General features: G+C 45.1%; 1 protein-coding gene across 1 annotated transcript in view; it reads left to right on the forward strand.

Annotated features, from left to right (window-relative positions):
- TSHR (thyroid stimulating hormone receptor) overlaps positions 1 to 17,477 on the forward strand; it is a 129,630-nt gene that overhangs the window by 22,892 nt on the left and 89,261 nt on the right. Inside the window, exon 3 of the mRNA XM_038406115.2 lies at positions 8,955 to 9,029. Coding sequence (XP_038262043.1) covers positions 8,955 to 9,029 — 75 coding nt within the window. The remainder of the gene's footprint in view (positions 1 to 8,954; positions 9,030 to 17,477) is intronic.

The following is a 17,477-nucleotide window of genomic DNA, read 5'->3' on the forward strand; positions in this document are numbered from 1 at the left end:
ACAAGCAAGCACTGGGCCACTGAACCATTAACCCCCATCTCATCTTCAGACCACTCTTAGAGGACTTGTTTTTACTCTCTTCTGAGAGCTTCCAGTAACTCCACTCCAGCTACAATATTCCCCCACTCCTCATTCCATATATGAGCAGTCCCGCTTAATGTGACCTTTTCCTCTGCATGGGTAGCAGCTTATATCCTGGCTGTCTGAAGTGGTCTTCTCTTCTTCCTGTCTTGCACTTGTGGGCCTTACTGCTTGAGGGGTTCTTGCAGGTTAACAATAAGTGAATTCTGGGACCCAATCTCCTTTGAAGTATTCCCCTGTAGTGTCCAGCTCCTTATCCACTCAATATTCACAGAAATACCAGGTCTACTGGTCTCAAGGGAACAGTGTACACACCAGCTTGTATGATTCAACTCAGGATCAGCACTTTGATTAATACCACAGCACTGAGATTTATTTATAGTGAAAACAAATTTATTATCAAAGATTCAAGAAATAATGAGTGAGGATAATGGAAACAAAAGGTTCCTATGTACTCACAACAAAATCATACTATTAAACTTAATTTGACAGGATGTTAACTTGTCTCACCCAAAGCATCTTCAACCAAGGCTGGATATGATCCTGTTTTCATTAACCATAAACTCACTGCCCATTTACTTTCTAGGTGCAGGATGACAGGGTGTTGTCTTTGTTCTCCAAATATAATCCAGCAAGACTTTGAAGTTTATCTCAAGATGAGGTTTTCTTTCCCTGCTGTGTTTCTCTAACTGTTAGTTCTTCTTCAAGGAGTGTTCCTGTGGATGCTCCACTTTAGGTGTCTTGGTGCCCTGCTCTTGTAACCAGAGAGTTGTAGTAGCAGTGCCCAGTTGGCCGCGCATGCACAGCAACAGTCTTGCACCCCTCCAAGCGGTTACCTAGCATGCACAGCCAACTGTCTCCCAGTTCCTTCTCTACCACCTTTGGCTTGAGTTGGAGCAACAGCAGCGCCTTCTCTTACATCAGATAGATCAATTGTTTTTAGTTATTCCTGATAGTGTTAGCTTAGTTGTAGTTAGCTACCCTATCATTTCATAGAATCAAAGAAGACTAGGGTTGGAAGAGACCTCAGGAGGTCATGTAGTCCAACGCCCTGCTCAAAGCAGGACCAACCCCAACTAAATCATCCCAACCATAGCTTTGTCAAGCTGGGTCTTAAAAACCTCAAAGGATAGAGATTCCACTACCTCCAGTGCTTCACCACCCTCCTAGTGAAATATTTTTTTCTAATACCAACCTAGACCTCCACAACTGCAACTTGAGACCATTGCTCCTTGTTCTGTCATCTGCCACCACTGAGAACAGCCTGGCTCCATCCTCTTTGGAACCCCGCTTCAGGTAGTTGAGGGCTGCAATCAAATTCCCCCCTCCCAACTCTTTTTTCTGCAGACTAAATAAAGCCCAGTTCCCTCAGCCTCTCCTCATAAGTCATGTGTCCCAGCCCCCTAATAATTTTTGTTGCCCTTTGTTGGACTCTCTCCAATTTGTCCATATCTTTTCTGTAGTGGAGGGGCCCCAAACTGGACACAATACTCCAGATGTGGCCTCACTAGTGCCGAATAGAGGGGAATAATCACTTCCCTCGATCTGCTGGCAATGGTCCTACTAATGCAGCCCAATATGCCATTAGCCTTCTTGGCAACAAGGGCATACTGTTGACTCATATCCAGCTTCTCATCCACCGTAATCTCCAGGTCCTTTTCTGCAGAACTGCCGCTTAGCGAATTGGTCCCCAGCCTGTAGCAGTGCATGGGATTCTTCCTTCCTAAGTGCAGGACTCTGCACTTGTCCTTGTTGAGCCTCATCAGATTTCTTTTGGCCCAAACTTCTAATTTGTCTTGGTCCCTCTGTATCCTATCCCAACCCTCCAGCATATCTACCTCTCCCCCCAGTTTAGTGCCATTCGCAAACTTGCTGAGGGTGCATCCATCCCATCATCCAGATCATTAATGAAGATGTTGAAAAAAACCAGCCCCATGACCGACCCCTGGGGCACTCCGCTTGATACCACAGCCAACTAGACATTGAGCCGTTGATCACTACCCATTGAGCACAACGATCTAGCCAGCTTTCTATCCACCTTATAGTCCATTCATCCAATCCATACTTCTTTAACTTGCTGGCAAGAATACTGTGGGAGACGGTATCAAAAGCTTTGCTAAAGTCAAGGTATATCATGTCCACTGCTTTCCCCATATTCACAGAGCCAGTTATCTCATCATAGAAGGCAATCAGGTTGGTCCGGCATGACTTCCCCGTGGTGAATCCATGTTGATTGTTCTTGATCACCTTCCTCTTCTCTAAGTGCTTCAAAATGGATTCCTTGAGGACCTGCTCCATGATTTTTCTGGGGACTGAGGTGAGGCTGACTGATCTGTAGTTCCCTGGATTCTCCTTTTTCCCTTTTTAAAAGATGGGCACTATATTTGCCTTTTTCCAGTTGTCCAGGACCTCCCCTGATCACCACGAGTTTTCAAAGATATTGGCCAATGGCTCTGCAGTCATATCAGCCAATTCCCTCAGTACCATCGGATGCATTGAATCTGTCCCCATGGACTTGTGCATGTCCAGCTTTTCTAAATAGTCCTTAACCTGTTCTTTCGCCATTGAGGGCTGCTCACCTCCTCCCCATATTGTGCTGCCCAGTGCAACAGTCTGGGAGCTGACCTTGTCTGTGAAGACCAAGGCAAAAAAATCGTTGAGTACTTCAGCTTTTTCCACATCATCTGTCACTAGGTTGCCTCCCTCATTCAGTAAGAGTCCCACACTGTCCCTGACCTTTTCCAGCAGAAAGCCTATTCTTCAGCTATGCTCCAGTTCCACATAGCTAACTATTCAGCCTTGCTGGCTATAAATTTCATTCTTTATAGCCTATATTTTACTTTATTTTTTTTTCTTCAAAAAAAATTTATAGATTTCCCCCTTCCCTTTTACCCCGCCTCTCCAGCGGGTACTTGGCTTTGAAAAAAAACCACAAGAAGAGGGGGGTGGGAAAATGGGGTTATCCTTCTTCTTTCTTAGCAATTACCCTCTCAGTCATGCCCGGCTCTCCTGACTTTAAACACTGCCTGACCTACAGACTTTTGATATCTGTCTCAGATGGCCATGAACAGTCCACTGCCTTGGTGAGACACGCATCACTCAAAAGCGTCCACACTGCAAAAAATTTATTCCTCAGACAACGAAGGCCAGGGATCTCCAATTGAAATTTCTGATGATGGAGAAAATGGCTGCTAAGAAGCCTGCTCCCAAAAAGGCTGCCATAAAGCGGTCACACTAATCAACACAATGAGATTAGCCTAAAAGAAAGCGCTCTCCGAGTGAAAAATCTGCCACCGGTATTGTTAACCAAGAGTGCTGGACTGTGAGGCATCAGCAACATCCAGTACTGAGACTTCCCGAAAAGCTAAAGACCCTACGCGAGCAAGCTCTCATGGAGGTACATGCACTAAAGCCAAACCTCCAGAAATTCAGCTCCATCAGAGTACCTGGCTGCCATCACATCCTTCCTTGACAAGGTGGACAGAGCCACTATCTTTGCTCATCTGCCTCTGCCGCCCCGGTCCTTTAAGTAGCCGCTGGAGCCTCGCCGCTTCCCCAGGGCTCCGGCGGCTATTTAAAGGGCCAGGGCGGTAGAAGAGGGGAGCCCCGGGCCCTTTAAATAGCCCCCGGAGCCCTGGGCTGCTGCTGCTACCCCGGTGGGGAGGGCACTTCCTTACAGTGTGGGCTGGGGCTGGCTCTGACCCCCTCAACCCCGCCCCTTCTGCCCTAGGCCCTGCCCCTTCTGGGGGCCAGAGCTGGCCCCAGAGTACCGGTAAGTCACTGGACTTACTTTCACCCCTGCTGGGAGGGCATGCCCAGTTCTCCTGGTTTCAGATGTTGCCACTTATACCGGGAGGCAATCCTAATGAGTGACAGACTCTCCCAGTGCATTTGTTGCCTTAGGGAATTTCATATAATTCCAAAGTGCGACTTCTGTCTGGCATTAAAATCTAGAGCCAGAAAAAACAAGGAGATCAAACTTTGGATCCTCATGATGGTGAGCTTGCTGTGCCCAGCCTCTGATCCAGGCTAGGAGACCCTTCCTGTATGCCAGTCTCTGAACAAGTCAGCTATCTCAACTGTCTCCAAGTTGTACTTCAAGGGCATCTAAAAGGAAGACCCAAGATTCCTTTCATAAGATTTCCAGAGGCCAGGCCTTGAGTTCTCCAGGTAGAGAATTTAACACAAAGAAGTCACAGTCACCAGCAACACCAGCCTATTACACCCCACCCCTTGTCCCGAGTTTTTACACTTGGTATCTGGTCATCCTAAGCAGAAAAGACTGGGAATGTGAACTTGATGGAGATTTGAGAACTTTATTTTGGGAGTGATTGTTATTTTAATAAACCCCATCCCAAGTAGGGCTGCTGCTGAACCAGAGAAGAGTTTGTTTTGGTAGTCTGATTAAGAGAACCCTGAAAAGTAGGGTGACTGGGCCACTGTAGAATGACCTCAAGCTACAAGGGGGTGCTGAGAAGGTGGCTGACCCTATTACACTGCTCATGTTCACTTTCTATTTGGTGCTGTCCAACCTACTAAAAATATAGTGCAGTCAAGTGGCAGAGGCTCAACCATGTAAAGCATTTCTTAATCCAAGGATCAGTAGTTGATGTATGAGTCAGTGACTGAAACAAGGCTTTAACACGTTTTTTCTAAGTACTCATATAATACACGGTTTGAAAAAAGCTATATGCAGATATGTTTTAATTTTTTGTCTTAACTCATAGTTGTTTGATTTTTTTATATTTTATTTTGACCACATTGTGACAGATATGGCAATTTCCTTTAAGAACCTTCTTGAATTAAGTTTAAATACATTTGATTACTCATAAACTCATAGACTTTAAGGCCAGAAAGGATCATCTAGTCCAGGGGTCGACAACCTTTCAGAAGTGGTGTGCCAAGTCTTCATTTATTCACTCTAATTTAAGGTTTTGCATGCCAGTAATACATTTTAGCATTTTTAGAAGGTCTCTTTCTATAAGTCTATAATATATAACTAAACTATTGTTGTATGTAAAGTAAATAAGGTTTTTAAAATGTTTAAGAAGCTTCATTTAAAATTAAATTAAAATGTAGATCTTATCAGTTTAGTGTGATCATTGCCCTTGCTTTTCTTTGCTGAGTTTTCCATTGTCTGGCATATATTTGGATACTTTAAGCTGCACACAGGCTTCTGAGTGATCAGTTGTTAACCGGCTCCAAGAGGGACAGAGGACAGATTTCATGTGTGAAAATATCTGTTCACATAGGTATGTGGATCTAAATGCTGAAAGTGTTGCAAACGCAATTTTCTTCAAACAGTTACATTTCACTGGCAGGGACGTTCAGCAGGTCAGAATAGAGGCCCCAGGATCTCTCTCGGTAGCTTCAAGTGCACTCTGCAGATCTCCAAACTTTGATGCCCACAATTCTGAGTTTTTTAACTGTATGAGCTGCATTTTGAAATCTTCAACACCTATCCACTGAAATACAGACAAATCCAAGTGACTTTCATTGAATTTTTCAGATTTACTTAGAAAAGAAAGCATTCAGCCAAATCGCTGGAAATCTTGAAATCTGTCAGAAAATTCTGATTCCAGTTCTTGCATGTACATTCTAATCTCAACGTCAAATACAGTGCGCTGTTCCACGTGGTGTGATAGTGATGTAAGCAGCAAATCAGAACTTTAAAATATCCCAGTACAGTGGTGCTGGAACAATTTTTAAGGTGGGGATGCTGAGCTGCGCTCCCTCTTACCCCAGTCTGCACCCCTCACTGCCCCAGGCTGGGGCCAGTGGGCCACAGCTGGGGGCTGCTGCAGAGCCCTGGGCCGGCAGCTGGGACCCGAGGCTGGCAACGGGCTGAGCGGGGACGGCGGACGGAACCCCCAGCTGGCAGGGGGCCGAGGGCTGGTACCCCAGGCCAGCAGCGGAGCCCCCGGGACCGCTGGCCAGGACCTAGGCAGTATGAGTGCCATTGTAAATCAGCTTGTGTGCCGCCTTTGGCATGCATGCCATAGGTTGCCTACCCCTGATTTAGTCTGACCTCCTGCACATTGCAAGCCACAGAACCTCACCCACCCACTCCTGTAAATAAACCCCTAATCCCTGGCTCAGTTACTGACATCTTCAAATTCTGATTTAAAGACTTCAAATCACAGATACTCCACCATTTACAGTAGTTTAAACCTCAAGTGATCCATGCCCCATGCTTCAGAAGAGGCAAAAAAAAAACCCAAGGTCTCTGGCAATTTGACCCCGGGGAAAGATTCCTTCCCAATTTTAAAGGGTGGTCAGTTAGACCCTGGGGATGTGGGCAAGACCCACCAGTCAGACACTTGGGAGAGAATTATCTGTAGTAACTCAGAACCCTCCCCATCTAGTGTCACCATCACCAACCACTGGAGATAATTGCTGCTAGTACTTGCAGGTCCACTACATGACATTGTAGGCAGTCTCATTATACCATCCCATCCATAAACTTACCAAGCTCAGTCTTGAAGCCAGTTAGGTTTTTTGCCCCCACTGCAAATGCAGAAGTTATATATTATTGTGGGCTGGGATTGCATGCAACTTCTCTAGGGTGGAAGATGGGATGTGAATCCTGGGAAGTGTTATAAACTTCAAAGGACTACACTCATCAGTGTGCCAGAGAAGAATGGACTTTTGGAACAAACAATATAAAGTATTTTCCTGGAGAATCTCGGGGATGTGAATGCAAATTCCCACCCCGATTATGTAAAAACCCAGACTTTAAAGCTATACCCCCCAAGAAGGGTGATTGTTTACTGATTGCCTGTTGTCAAAGATTGGAGAAAAAAAGGACCAAACTGATTCAAGAAACTGGCTGATCTGGCCCTTTGACATGCTTGTTCTGAGCTAAAGCTGTTATGAACTTGTAAGCACAGAAAAAGCCCTTGGTAGGGTTTGAAGGACTGACTCCTACTAGAGCCCTGGTTGGAATTGGGGGTGATCTCTGATAAACTTATTTGCATGTGTGTAAGGTTCTTTTATTGTTTTCTCTATAATGCTTTCACCTTAAGAATAAATGTTCTTGCTTATAAAGAACATGTGGTAACTTGTGACTGCCTGTTGTTACAGCTGTTTATAGCCTTTGAAGAGAGAGCAAAAGTGTAGACACCAGCCTGTTTAGGCAGGCTGGCTTGCTGGGAATGTCATAGTGTAGATGGGGAACTGTGCAGCCTGGGGAGAAAAAATTCTGGTCAGGAGGAAGAAAGACATGGGTCTTCACCCAATGAAGTGATGCCTGAGAAACCAGGAGCCTAGAGTGGGTGCTGTTGGTGGACCCCTGAGGGTGAATACAGTTGCCCTGAACTGTGACACATGCCAACAAAATAAAGTGGCTTCAAAAGTTACTGTTTGTAGCAACATTTTTAACAGTAAGAAAATATTATAATGCACATGCTTTTTAAAAATGAATCCATTCAGTTAATAGTTAAGAGAATAACGTGATTGGAATAATTAAATAAAAATACATTTAAAACCCCATATTCTCTTGTTGCATATTTACAACGGTTTAGTATTTCCAGGGGTGTAGTCAGAGAAATAGGTGGAAATAAAGCAAATTCACCCTGGGATTTAATAATACACTGGACCCTCGCTAGAATGCGGGATTTGGGATCCATGTGCAGTACCACATTAACATGGGGATCGCGTTAAAATTAATTGCATTTAAAGTAATTACATTTGGGATCCATGGCCACGACCGTGTTATATGCAAAATCGCTCTATATAGATGCGTGTTCTAGCGAGGGTCAGATGTACCTATTTTTTATGTTGCACTTTTTATTCATACATCTGAAAGCATTTACAAAGCATTACAGTTACTTACAGAGGTGGAAATGGAGGTATAAAGAGAGGAAGTGACTTGCAAGATCACCCGTTAGTAAGTCAGATGCAGAAATGAGAACAAAATCGAGGGCTCCATGCTCCCAGTCTAATAACCTACCACTGGAGCACATTGCCTTCTTATCATATCACCTGTGACTGTCATTGTGGGGGGAAAAGTGGAATTAAAAATTCTCTTATATTCATGCAAGAAAGATAGATTCTTTCAATGCTGTTCTGAATGTAGGCTGCCTTTATTGTCTGCTTACTATGTAATTTAAGAGCGTTTGTTGCAGTCACAGCCCAAGGGCCATCTTTGTTTCTCTACTCCAGTGATCAGCAACCTTTGGCAAGCGGCCCATCAGGGAAATCTGCTGGTGGGCTGGGATGGTTTGTTTATCAGCAGCATCTGCAGGTTCGGCCTATTGCAGCTCCCACTGGCCGCGCTTCACCATGCCAGGCCATTGGGGGCTGCAGGAAGTCGCAGCCAGCACATCCCTTGGCCCACGCCGCTTCCCGCAGACCCCATTGGCCTGGCACAGTGAATTGCGGCCAGTGGGAGCTGAGATTGGCTGAACCTGCGGAAGCTGCAGGTAAGCAAACTGTCTCGGCCCTCCAGCAGATTTCACTGATGGACTGCGTGCCAAAGGTTGCCGATCCCTGCTCTCCTCCTTATTGTTCCCAGACTTGCAAAAAACGCTAAGTCTATGGCTACTCTTCATTGCCAAGTGGAATTGGGGGAAAGAACCTGAACTAGGGCTTAGTTCCCTCAACAAAGTGAACTCCAGTTGCTTCTTTGATGTTTTCTTTATGTCTTTCTGATTTAACTGTACATTGTGTATATTTGGGGTCTAATCAGAATCAGGGACTTGTGCTTGGCACTGTGCAAACATTTACAACAAAACAAAACAAGACAAAACAAACAAACTGGGGACTGAAGAGAATGGGGAGGAACAATAAAACAAGCACAATGAGCATTAGTCATTGCTTACAACCTGTCTTTCTATGTGACTTGTTTCTTTTTCTGTTTTCCTGATGTTTAGCTATATCTCCATAGATGCTACATTACAAAGGCTGGAGGCCCATTCCTTCTACAATTTAAGTAAAGTCACTCATATGTAAGTACAGTGGAAAAATAAGTTTACTTCCTTGAGAAACGTGTGGAATAACAGACTCTTTCAATATGTTTAAATGCTCATTCTCTCATATATGGTGCTAAATGTTTAACTACCACTTCTCTCTCTGTTTCTTCCTCCTCCATACTCTACCCTCATCTTCTCTGTGCCTCACATCATTTTCTGGCTATACTCCTTTCCCACATCCATTGCATGGAGCTATATATTTTTATTCCTTATTTTTGTTTCCTTGTTGTTTGCATTCCTTCACTTTATTTTTCTTTACTGTGACCTGTCCTTGTCTTTTTGTAAACAAAGCTCACTGTATGGTGTTTCCTGTTTCTTCTTTGAGTGCTGTCCCTGTGGGTGCTCCACTTCTGGTGACTGTGCATCCCGGTGCCATTGATTGGAGATTTTTGGTAGCAGTGCTCGGTCAGGCCGCACGTGCGCAGTAGCTGTCTTGCAGCACTGTTGGAGTCTCGTTTAGCGCTCACACGGCCCAACTCCCTCAGTTCCTTCTCAACCATCTTTGGCTGAAGATGGAGCTCAGGCCAGTCCGATAGCTTTTGCCCCCTGTAGATAGGAAAAAAATAGAAATTTAGTTAGATACGTTTGTTGTAGTTATTAGTTAGTTAGGATTAGTTGTTAAAAAAAATAGTTTTTCTTTCTCTAGTTCCCTGCTCCCTTTGGAGCACCACCCACAAAAGTTTTCTCTGCTTCCCCACTCCCTCAGACATGCCATTCTCCCCTGGCTTTAAGAGATGTGGCTCCTCCTGAGAAGTGATGCTGCAGTCTCTCTGGCACTCTCTCTGTGTGAGATGCCCAAGAGAAATGCTCATACCACAGAAGTGCGTTCATTGTAACATCTTGCAAGTGAGAGCCCGGCGTGACTGGGAACTCCACCTCAAAATGATCCTCATGGAGAAATCATTCCAACCGGGGTCAGAAAAGAACCAACAGAAGCCTTCCTCTAAGTGCTCACCGATCCAATCTGAACCAACCAAGAGCACATTTCCATCCTCTCACGAAAAGAGGAAGCAAGCATTGACCTCTCCTCAGCAGGATCCGTATAAAGAAACAGTCCCCTGCGAGGTTGTTATCATCGGTGCAGATGACCTTAAGAGCCAGTACATATGACTCCCCTAGTACCTGGCACCAGCCATGCCAATGAATTCAAAGCGAAGGGCAAGGAGTCGAGACATAGACAAAGCCATGTCTCCTCCATGGCGCCAACCATGCTGGCACCCGCAACAGATACGGCACTGACTATGCAACCACCTCCGGTGCCAACCATGACTTTAGCAATGCTGCCTTGCTCAGCACCGACCCCTTGACTGGCACCTACTAACAGCACTGCAATGGGCCCACCGGCCACGACAAAATCCAGCCACAAGATAGCTCTGCACCTTCCTGCCATAACTAAACCCTCAGCACCACATCCACTGGCACTGCAGCCATTGCTCAATCAGAAATATATTACTGTTGCATCGGTGCCCCAATCACTTCTCCTTGGCACCGATGGATCGCCCATGTGGAGTGTCTTTACACAGCCTACGTCTCCCACAGCACTGTCGATGTTCAGCAACAGTGATAATGAGGACCAGGAGGAAGAAGTATTCTCCCCACAGTGCTCCCACATGACTCAGCTCAGACTTGCTGAGGTACACTGAGACCTAAAGGCCAGCATACACAACCACCTTACCTGTGGTATGGATAATCATGGATGTGTCACCACATGGCATTCCCCATGCAGTGGCCACATGGGAACTGTGGGCAACATACAAAGCCCACTATGCAGCAACCTCATCACCAACCAGAGGTAAACTTCAGTCTCCCCCTTTATCTCCAGTGGCTACCACATCAGTAGTCTCAGAGGAGATGATGGAGGAGCCAAAAGAAAAAACAGGTCCTGAGGATGTGTTGCCAACACACAACTCTTCTTCCCCCAATGAGGCCATCATGCCACTTCCACCTACACTGGCAGATGACTTCAAATCATTTCAGGAACTTTTTAAATGCATAGCACTTAGCCAGGACATTCCTCTAGAGGAGGTCCAGGAAAGCCAACACAAGTTGCTACAAATTTTGCAACCTTCCTCATCCACCAAAATTGCTCTGCCCATAAATTATGCAATCCTCGAACTTGCAGAAACGGTGTGGCAGACACCAGCCACCATCCCTCTAACATGCAAATGGGCTCAAGAAAATACTATATGCCAGCCAAGGGAATGGACTTCCTTTTTTCCCATCCACAACCAAACTCACTAGTGGTTGAGGCAACAAACCAATTTATCGTTGTCAAAGGGGAGATCCTTCACCTTAATTTTCAGTTCATTTAGAATATCAACCAGACAATTACAGGAAGCTCTTTGAGTTTACATCTGACCTTCCTGAAGACAAGAGCACAATTTAAGACTGTGCTTACTGAAGGGCAACTAGTTGCCAGGACTACTCTACAGGCTTCCCTGGATGTGGCCGATACAGCAGCTCATGCCATAATCGTGATGTGCAGAACCTCTTGGCTCCTGTTGACCAGTATTCTGAAAGAGCTGAAAATGAAGGTGGAGGACCTCCCCTTTGACAAAGATAAATTGCTTTAATCAAAAACCAATGAGGTTCTCCGTTCCATGAAGGGCTGTCAGGCAGCTCTTTGCAGACTGAGCATCTAAACACTGCCCACTAAGAGAAAGTGCTAACAATGTTACCACTGCACCAGGGACACATAGTATAATCATCCTCAGTCTAGACCGTATGAATCTAGCATGATCATTGACATGATCATTCCCCTCTATTCGGCATTGGTGAGGTCTCATCTGGAGTAGTGTGTCCAGTCTTGGACCCCACACTACAAGAAGGATGTGGAAAAATTGGAAAGAGTTCGGCGGAGGGCAACAAAAATGATTAGGAGACTGGAGCACATGACTTATGAGGCGAGGCTGAGGTTATCTGGGATTATTTAGTCTGCAGAAGAGAAGAATGAGGGAGGATTTGATAGCTGCTTTCAGTTACCTGAAAGGGGATTCCAAAGAGAATGGATCTAGACTGTTCTCAGTGGTAGCAGATGATAGAACAAGGAGTAATGGTCTCAAGTTGCAGTGGGGGAGGTTTAGGTTGGATATTAGGAAAAACTTTTCACTAGGAGGGTGGTGAAGCACTGGAATGAGTTACCTAGGGAGGTGGTGGGATCTCCTTCCTTAGAGGTTTTTATGGTCAGGCTTGACAAAGTCCTGGCTGGGATGATTTAGTTGGGAATTGGTCCTGTTTTGAGCAGGGGTTGGACTAGATGACCTCCTGAGGTTCCTTCCAACCCTGATATTCTGTGATTCTATTATTATCACATTGATATCTCAGCTTCCTACCTTCCTGGATGCCAAAACATCACAGCAGACACTCTAAGCAGAAAGTTCTCACAGGAACACGAATGGGAAATGAATCCCTCAGTCTTACAACAGATATTCCACCAATGGGGTTTCCCTCCATTGACTTATTTGCCACAGCTCAGAATCACAAATGCCCTCTATTCTGTTCCAGGGTGGGATTAGGACCTTGATCTTTAGGGGATGCATGCCTCCTCATGTGGGACAGGATGCTCATGTATGCATTCCAGCTGATCCTGCTAATCCCCAGGGTCCTGTTCAGGATATGGGATGAAAAGGCCAAAATCATACTTTGTCCCAGCATGGCTCAGACAGACCTGGTACCCGTCCTACTACACATGTCTGTTCACTCTCCATGACCTCTCCCATTGAGAGTGGATTTCCTCTCACAAGCCAACGGTCAGATCCTCCATCTGAACCTGGAGAAACTCCACCTGAAAGCATGGCTCCTGCATGGTTCCAGCGACATGAATTAACCTGTTCGGAACAAGTCAAACAAGTTACTAAACAGCAGACCCACATCCACCCACAATACTTATCTGCTAATCAACCTATTCATCTCCCTACATTCTATCCTAAACCTCACAAAAATTCACAGGATGCCGCATTGCATACCCTGGATGTTTGACAAGCTACAGCTTTTTACCTGGACAGAACAAAATCTTTCTGCAAATCCCCAAGACTCTTTGTCTCGAGTGTCTCTGCTATATTCAAACAGAGACTATCTAAGTGGATCTCGAGCTGCATTTGCTTATGTTATCAAACATATAAGACAGAACTCCAATGGGGATCAGATCCCATTCTTCCGATCCATGGCAGCATCCATTGCATTCCTAAATAATGTACTCATTTCATAAATCTGCAGAGCCGCTACATGGGCCTCAGAACATACTTTCATCAATCACTATGTGATTACACATGACTCAAGGGCTGATGCCATACTAGGCCTCATGGTTCTCTCCTTCGCTATGCATGTAACTCCAAAATCCCCATAGTGGCCACTGCTCTACATTCATCTAACATGGAGCACCCATAGGGACAGCACTCAAAGAAGAAGAGAGGCTTACTCACCTTGTGCAGTAACTGAGGTTCTTTGAGATGTGTATCCCTGTGGGTGCTCCATTATCCATCCTCTTTCCCTCTACTTTGTAGTTTGATATGAGGACTCTACAGTAGAGAAGGAACTGAGGGGGTCAGGGCATGCACTACATGAGACTTCAACGGTGCGGCAAGACAGCTACTTGCATGAGTGGCCTGACCGAGTACTGCTACCGAAAATCTCAGATCAACGGTGTCGTGACGCACTGTAACCTGAAGTGGAGCACCCACAGGGACACACATCGTGAAGAACTTGAGTTACGGCACAAGATGAGTAACCATCTCTTAGCTTTTCCCATGTTCTTTTCTTTCTAATTGTCAACTTTCTTTTTACATTTGAAACATACAGTCAATCTCTTTTTCTTCTTTCCCTCTGCACTGTTCCTTCACTTTTTAAATTCCTTTTTCCCTGTTCCTCTTTTATTTTTAACCTTGTACATAGTTAGTGTGAGGTATATATTTTTTTGCTTTGTTAATTTATTTTTCCTTATTTTAACAATAATTTCCTTACTATAAATAGACTGTTTTTCTAAAAACAACTTGCTTACATGTGATGCTGAGTCAGAGAGGGTTAAGTAACTAGCAGGCTAGGTGACCTTAAAACAAACATATTAGAAGAGTATTGAAATGGTAAACAGGGCCATTCCTTGTAGATAGTTATCAAAACCATGTTAAGTACTAGAACCCTTGATATATAGGCTTATATTTGTAAGCAGGGTCTGAATGAGCTCTTCCCTAACAGCTACCTGGAAGGAGAAGAGACTTCAGGAGCAAACTGTATTTACATGAACATGCCTACTCTGCCTAGATATCCAGACGACAGAGTTGTGTTGCTCAAAGGGATCAACTTTGTCTGGTATTGGGTTACAAATCACTTTAGTACTGAATGCAGGGGTAGTGATATGTTGTTATCAATGTTGTTGTCTTTGTTGTATGAGTAAAGGGGAGCAGAACTGTGCTCAACCTGTCCTGAATGAGGAGGTCACTCTCAGCTGAAAGGAACTCAGTAAGCCAGGGGCATGAATGCCAGAGCCCTGTGAAAATAAGGGTGGACAGATGTCTCAGCCAGGAGGTGTGGACTCTCCTTCAGGGTCCCTGGTCTGGTTTAACCTGTTCTTCCCCACTGTCCAAAGATAGAGCTAAATAGGCTCCATTAGGAGCCTTTTGTTATTTTAAGTGCTCAATAGAGCTGAAATAACTTCTGATGGGACAGTGTTTCCTCCCAGCCTGCTTCTGGTTCCCCCACTAAGACCTGACAATCACTAAAAGTTGGGTGTAATCTCAAGAGATTGACCTGCAGAGGTCACAGCAGAGAGGCCAGTGGCAGCAGGTGGCTGGTGGGAGTGGCTGGCCGGAGCAGCAAGCAGCTGGTGGGGCAGCCAGCGGAGCTGAACAGTGGCTGGTGGGGCAGCCAGTGGAGCAGAACGAGCAGCTGACAGAGCAGCCAGCAGAGTTAAACGGAAGCTGGTGGTGCGGCCAGACAGAGCAAGTGCTCAGATGGTGGAGCATGCAAGCATGGAGCATGGTGCCTTCTTCCCCGGGTGGGAGGTGAACTCACACAGATACACCTCTGAACCCTAGGTCCTCATTGACCAAGGACAACCACTATGAGTGGAGTGTGATGAGGAAGCAGAGGGTGGTACACTAAAGGAACTTTTGGTTGTAGGACTCAAGAACATGAGGCAGAAGACACTGCCCCATACACTCTGGAGTGAGTGTCCTGCTCAGTTTTATGATTATGAATCCTGCTTGTGGAATTTTTCCTAATTAATGTTGAGTGACTTCCCTCCTTTTATTAAAAGTTTCTTTTCTACACTCAGACTCTGTGCTTGCGATTGGGGAAGTATTGCCTCTCAAAGGCGCCCAGGTGTGATGTGTAATTTTCCCAGGTTACTGAGTCGGGGCTTGAGCTGGTTCTGTGTTGTACAGGGAGTCCTCTGACTTACGACACTTTTCAATTGACTGCCCCATTTGCCCCTAACATGCTTGTTTCGCCCTTATGACACTCGATTTGCATAAAGTTGGCTTGAAATCGTTGCCTGGTTGCATTATACTGGTATGGAGCTGGAAGAGGTCGTTTCTGATTGGCTTCAAGGCAGCAGGGTGGCTTGTTTCTGGGTAGGGTTGCCACTTTTTTTGATTGGCTTCTGGCCCATGGCTCAGTCAATCAGAAAACTTGAACAGTGATTGGCTGAGGCTCAGCATGTGTGCCCTTCTCCCTTGCATTCTGAGCAGCATATGTGAGTTTATATGTTTATTTGAATGCTGTTTGCAAAATACAGTGTACAGTATTAGTCATCTATAAATCATTTAGTACAAAAATCTGGATTATTGTGGTGAAAATAGTGTATCAAGCCTTGGTTCAGGAACCAATTCCCCTTCATTCCTTTGATTCCTATGGGAAAAGCAGTTTCAACTTACAATTCGTTCCTCAGAATTACGTTGTGTCATAAGGGGTGTGTGTGGTTAAACCCATTCAATTCAACAGAATAAGTCAGTTCTATTTTACTCAACCACATGTCTGAACCATCCCTGTTTGTTTTATTGTAAACACATTTTTAGGATATTTTTTCCCTCCCTCAACATACAGTTCAGCTTTTTGCTGTAAATGGGTCTCTCTTACAGAAAAGATACAAGAGCTGTACTCTCACAAACAATTTATTTTTTATTTAAAAGACATACAGCTCCTTGAAAACAAACCAAGATGCTCTATTAAAAAACTTTTAGCCAGAGACCTTCTAACAGAAATACAGATAGTCACAAAACCCTTTTCAATAGATTTTTTTTTAATTTACAGCTACCAAGTTTTATATCGCATGTTTGGCCCCTCACCATTTTCTAACTTAATCCTTTTAGATTTCTTACAAATAGGCTTTTTCTTAAGCAGGGTTCTGTAACTTTTTGTGCGGACCAGACGGTCAATATAACTCTCTAAGCAGGTATCTTCCGGTTTGGTCATTTTCTTTAAAACACAGTCAGGGTCTCCACTGAATTGCACAGCATTTATCAAGGTCACCCCTTGCACTAAATGTTCTTGGGTTAGGCACAGACATTGCATAGCATAATTTATGGCAATAATAGTGTTTAATAAGCTTTCCAAACACAGCTCAGCACACAGGCCCTGGAACTTGCAGTTTATATCCACTAAAGTCCAAGTCACACAGTCATGGTGCCGTTGGGCTGGCGCATCTATGACACAGCCCTCACAATCTTCAAAAAGCTTTTCCCTAAGACAGTGGTTAAGGACAGCATAAACAGCAATGTGTACAATAATCCGCATAACTTTTTTACGCTCACGATGTGGCACTGGCTCAGTTAGTTCCATGCCAAGCCTCCTCCTAAACTCCTCATAGCCATCAGCCTCGGAGTCCTCTTCAACAATTTATATCGATGTTGAGCAAACACAAGGTGGGCCAAGTTCATCTTCACTGCTTGATGCAACACTGTCCAGGACCACCGGGTCCTCCTAGAAAGGCATCGTCAAGCTGTAGAGAGATTTTTAGACAAGAAACAAGTGTAAGTTCCCACTGTTTGTTTTTAATTTACACAATCCCTAATTTACACAATTCCTAGCCCCATTACACCCCCACCCTCGACCATCGCTTCTTAATCATTCATTTACCTGAGCGATGTCTTTTCTGTTCACCTTTTCCGCTGGTGACTCCCCTAAACTACGTTCACCTTCCTCCTCCAGGGGGATGGACGACAAGAGGCCATCATGCTCATCGGGATGTCTCACAAGCAGCTGGGTTTCGTGTTTAGGTTCCGGCATATCCATCAACGGCTGGACCAAAGGGCTCCCCTCGGTCACTCCCTCCTCCTCCTCAGAACTGTCGCTGATGTCACACCTTGCTTCCGGTCAGGTGGCCACCTTGACCCCAGAAGTAATACCCCCATGGGGCGGGACTTCTGGTGATAGGTGGGCAGGGTTTAAGTGGTCAAGGGGCGGGATTAGTGTTTGATTGATGGTAGGGCC

The sequence above is a fragment of the Dermochelys coriacea genome, chromosome 6 (genome assembly GCF_009764565.3).
Source record: "Dermochelys coriacea isolate rDerCor1 chromosome 6, rDerCor1.pri.v4, whole genome shotgun sequence".
Lineage (NCBI taxonomy): Eukaryota > Metazoa > Chordata > Testudines > Dermochelyidae > Dermochelys > Dermochelys coriacea.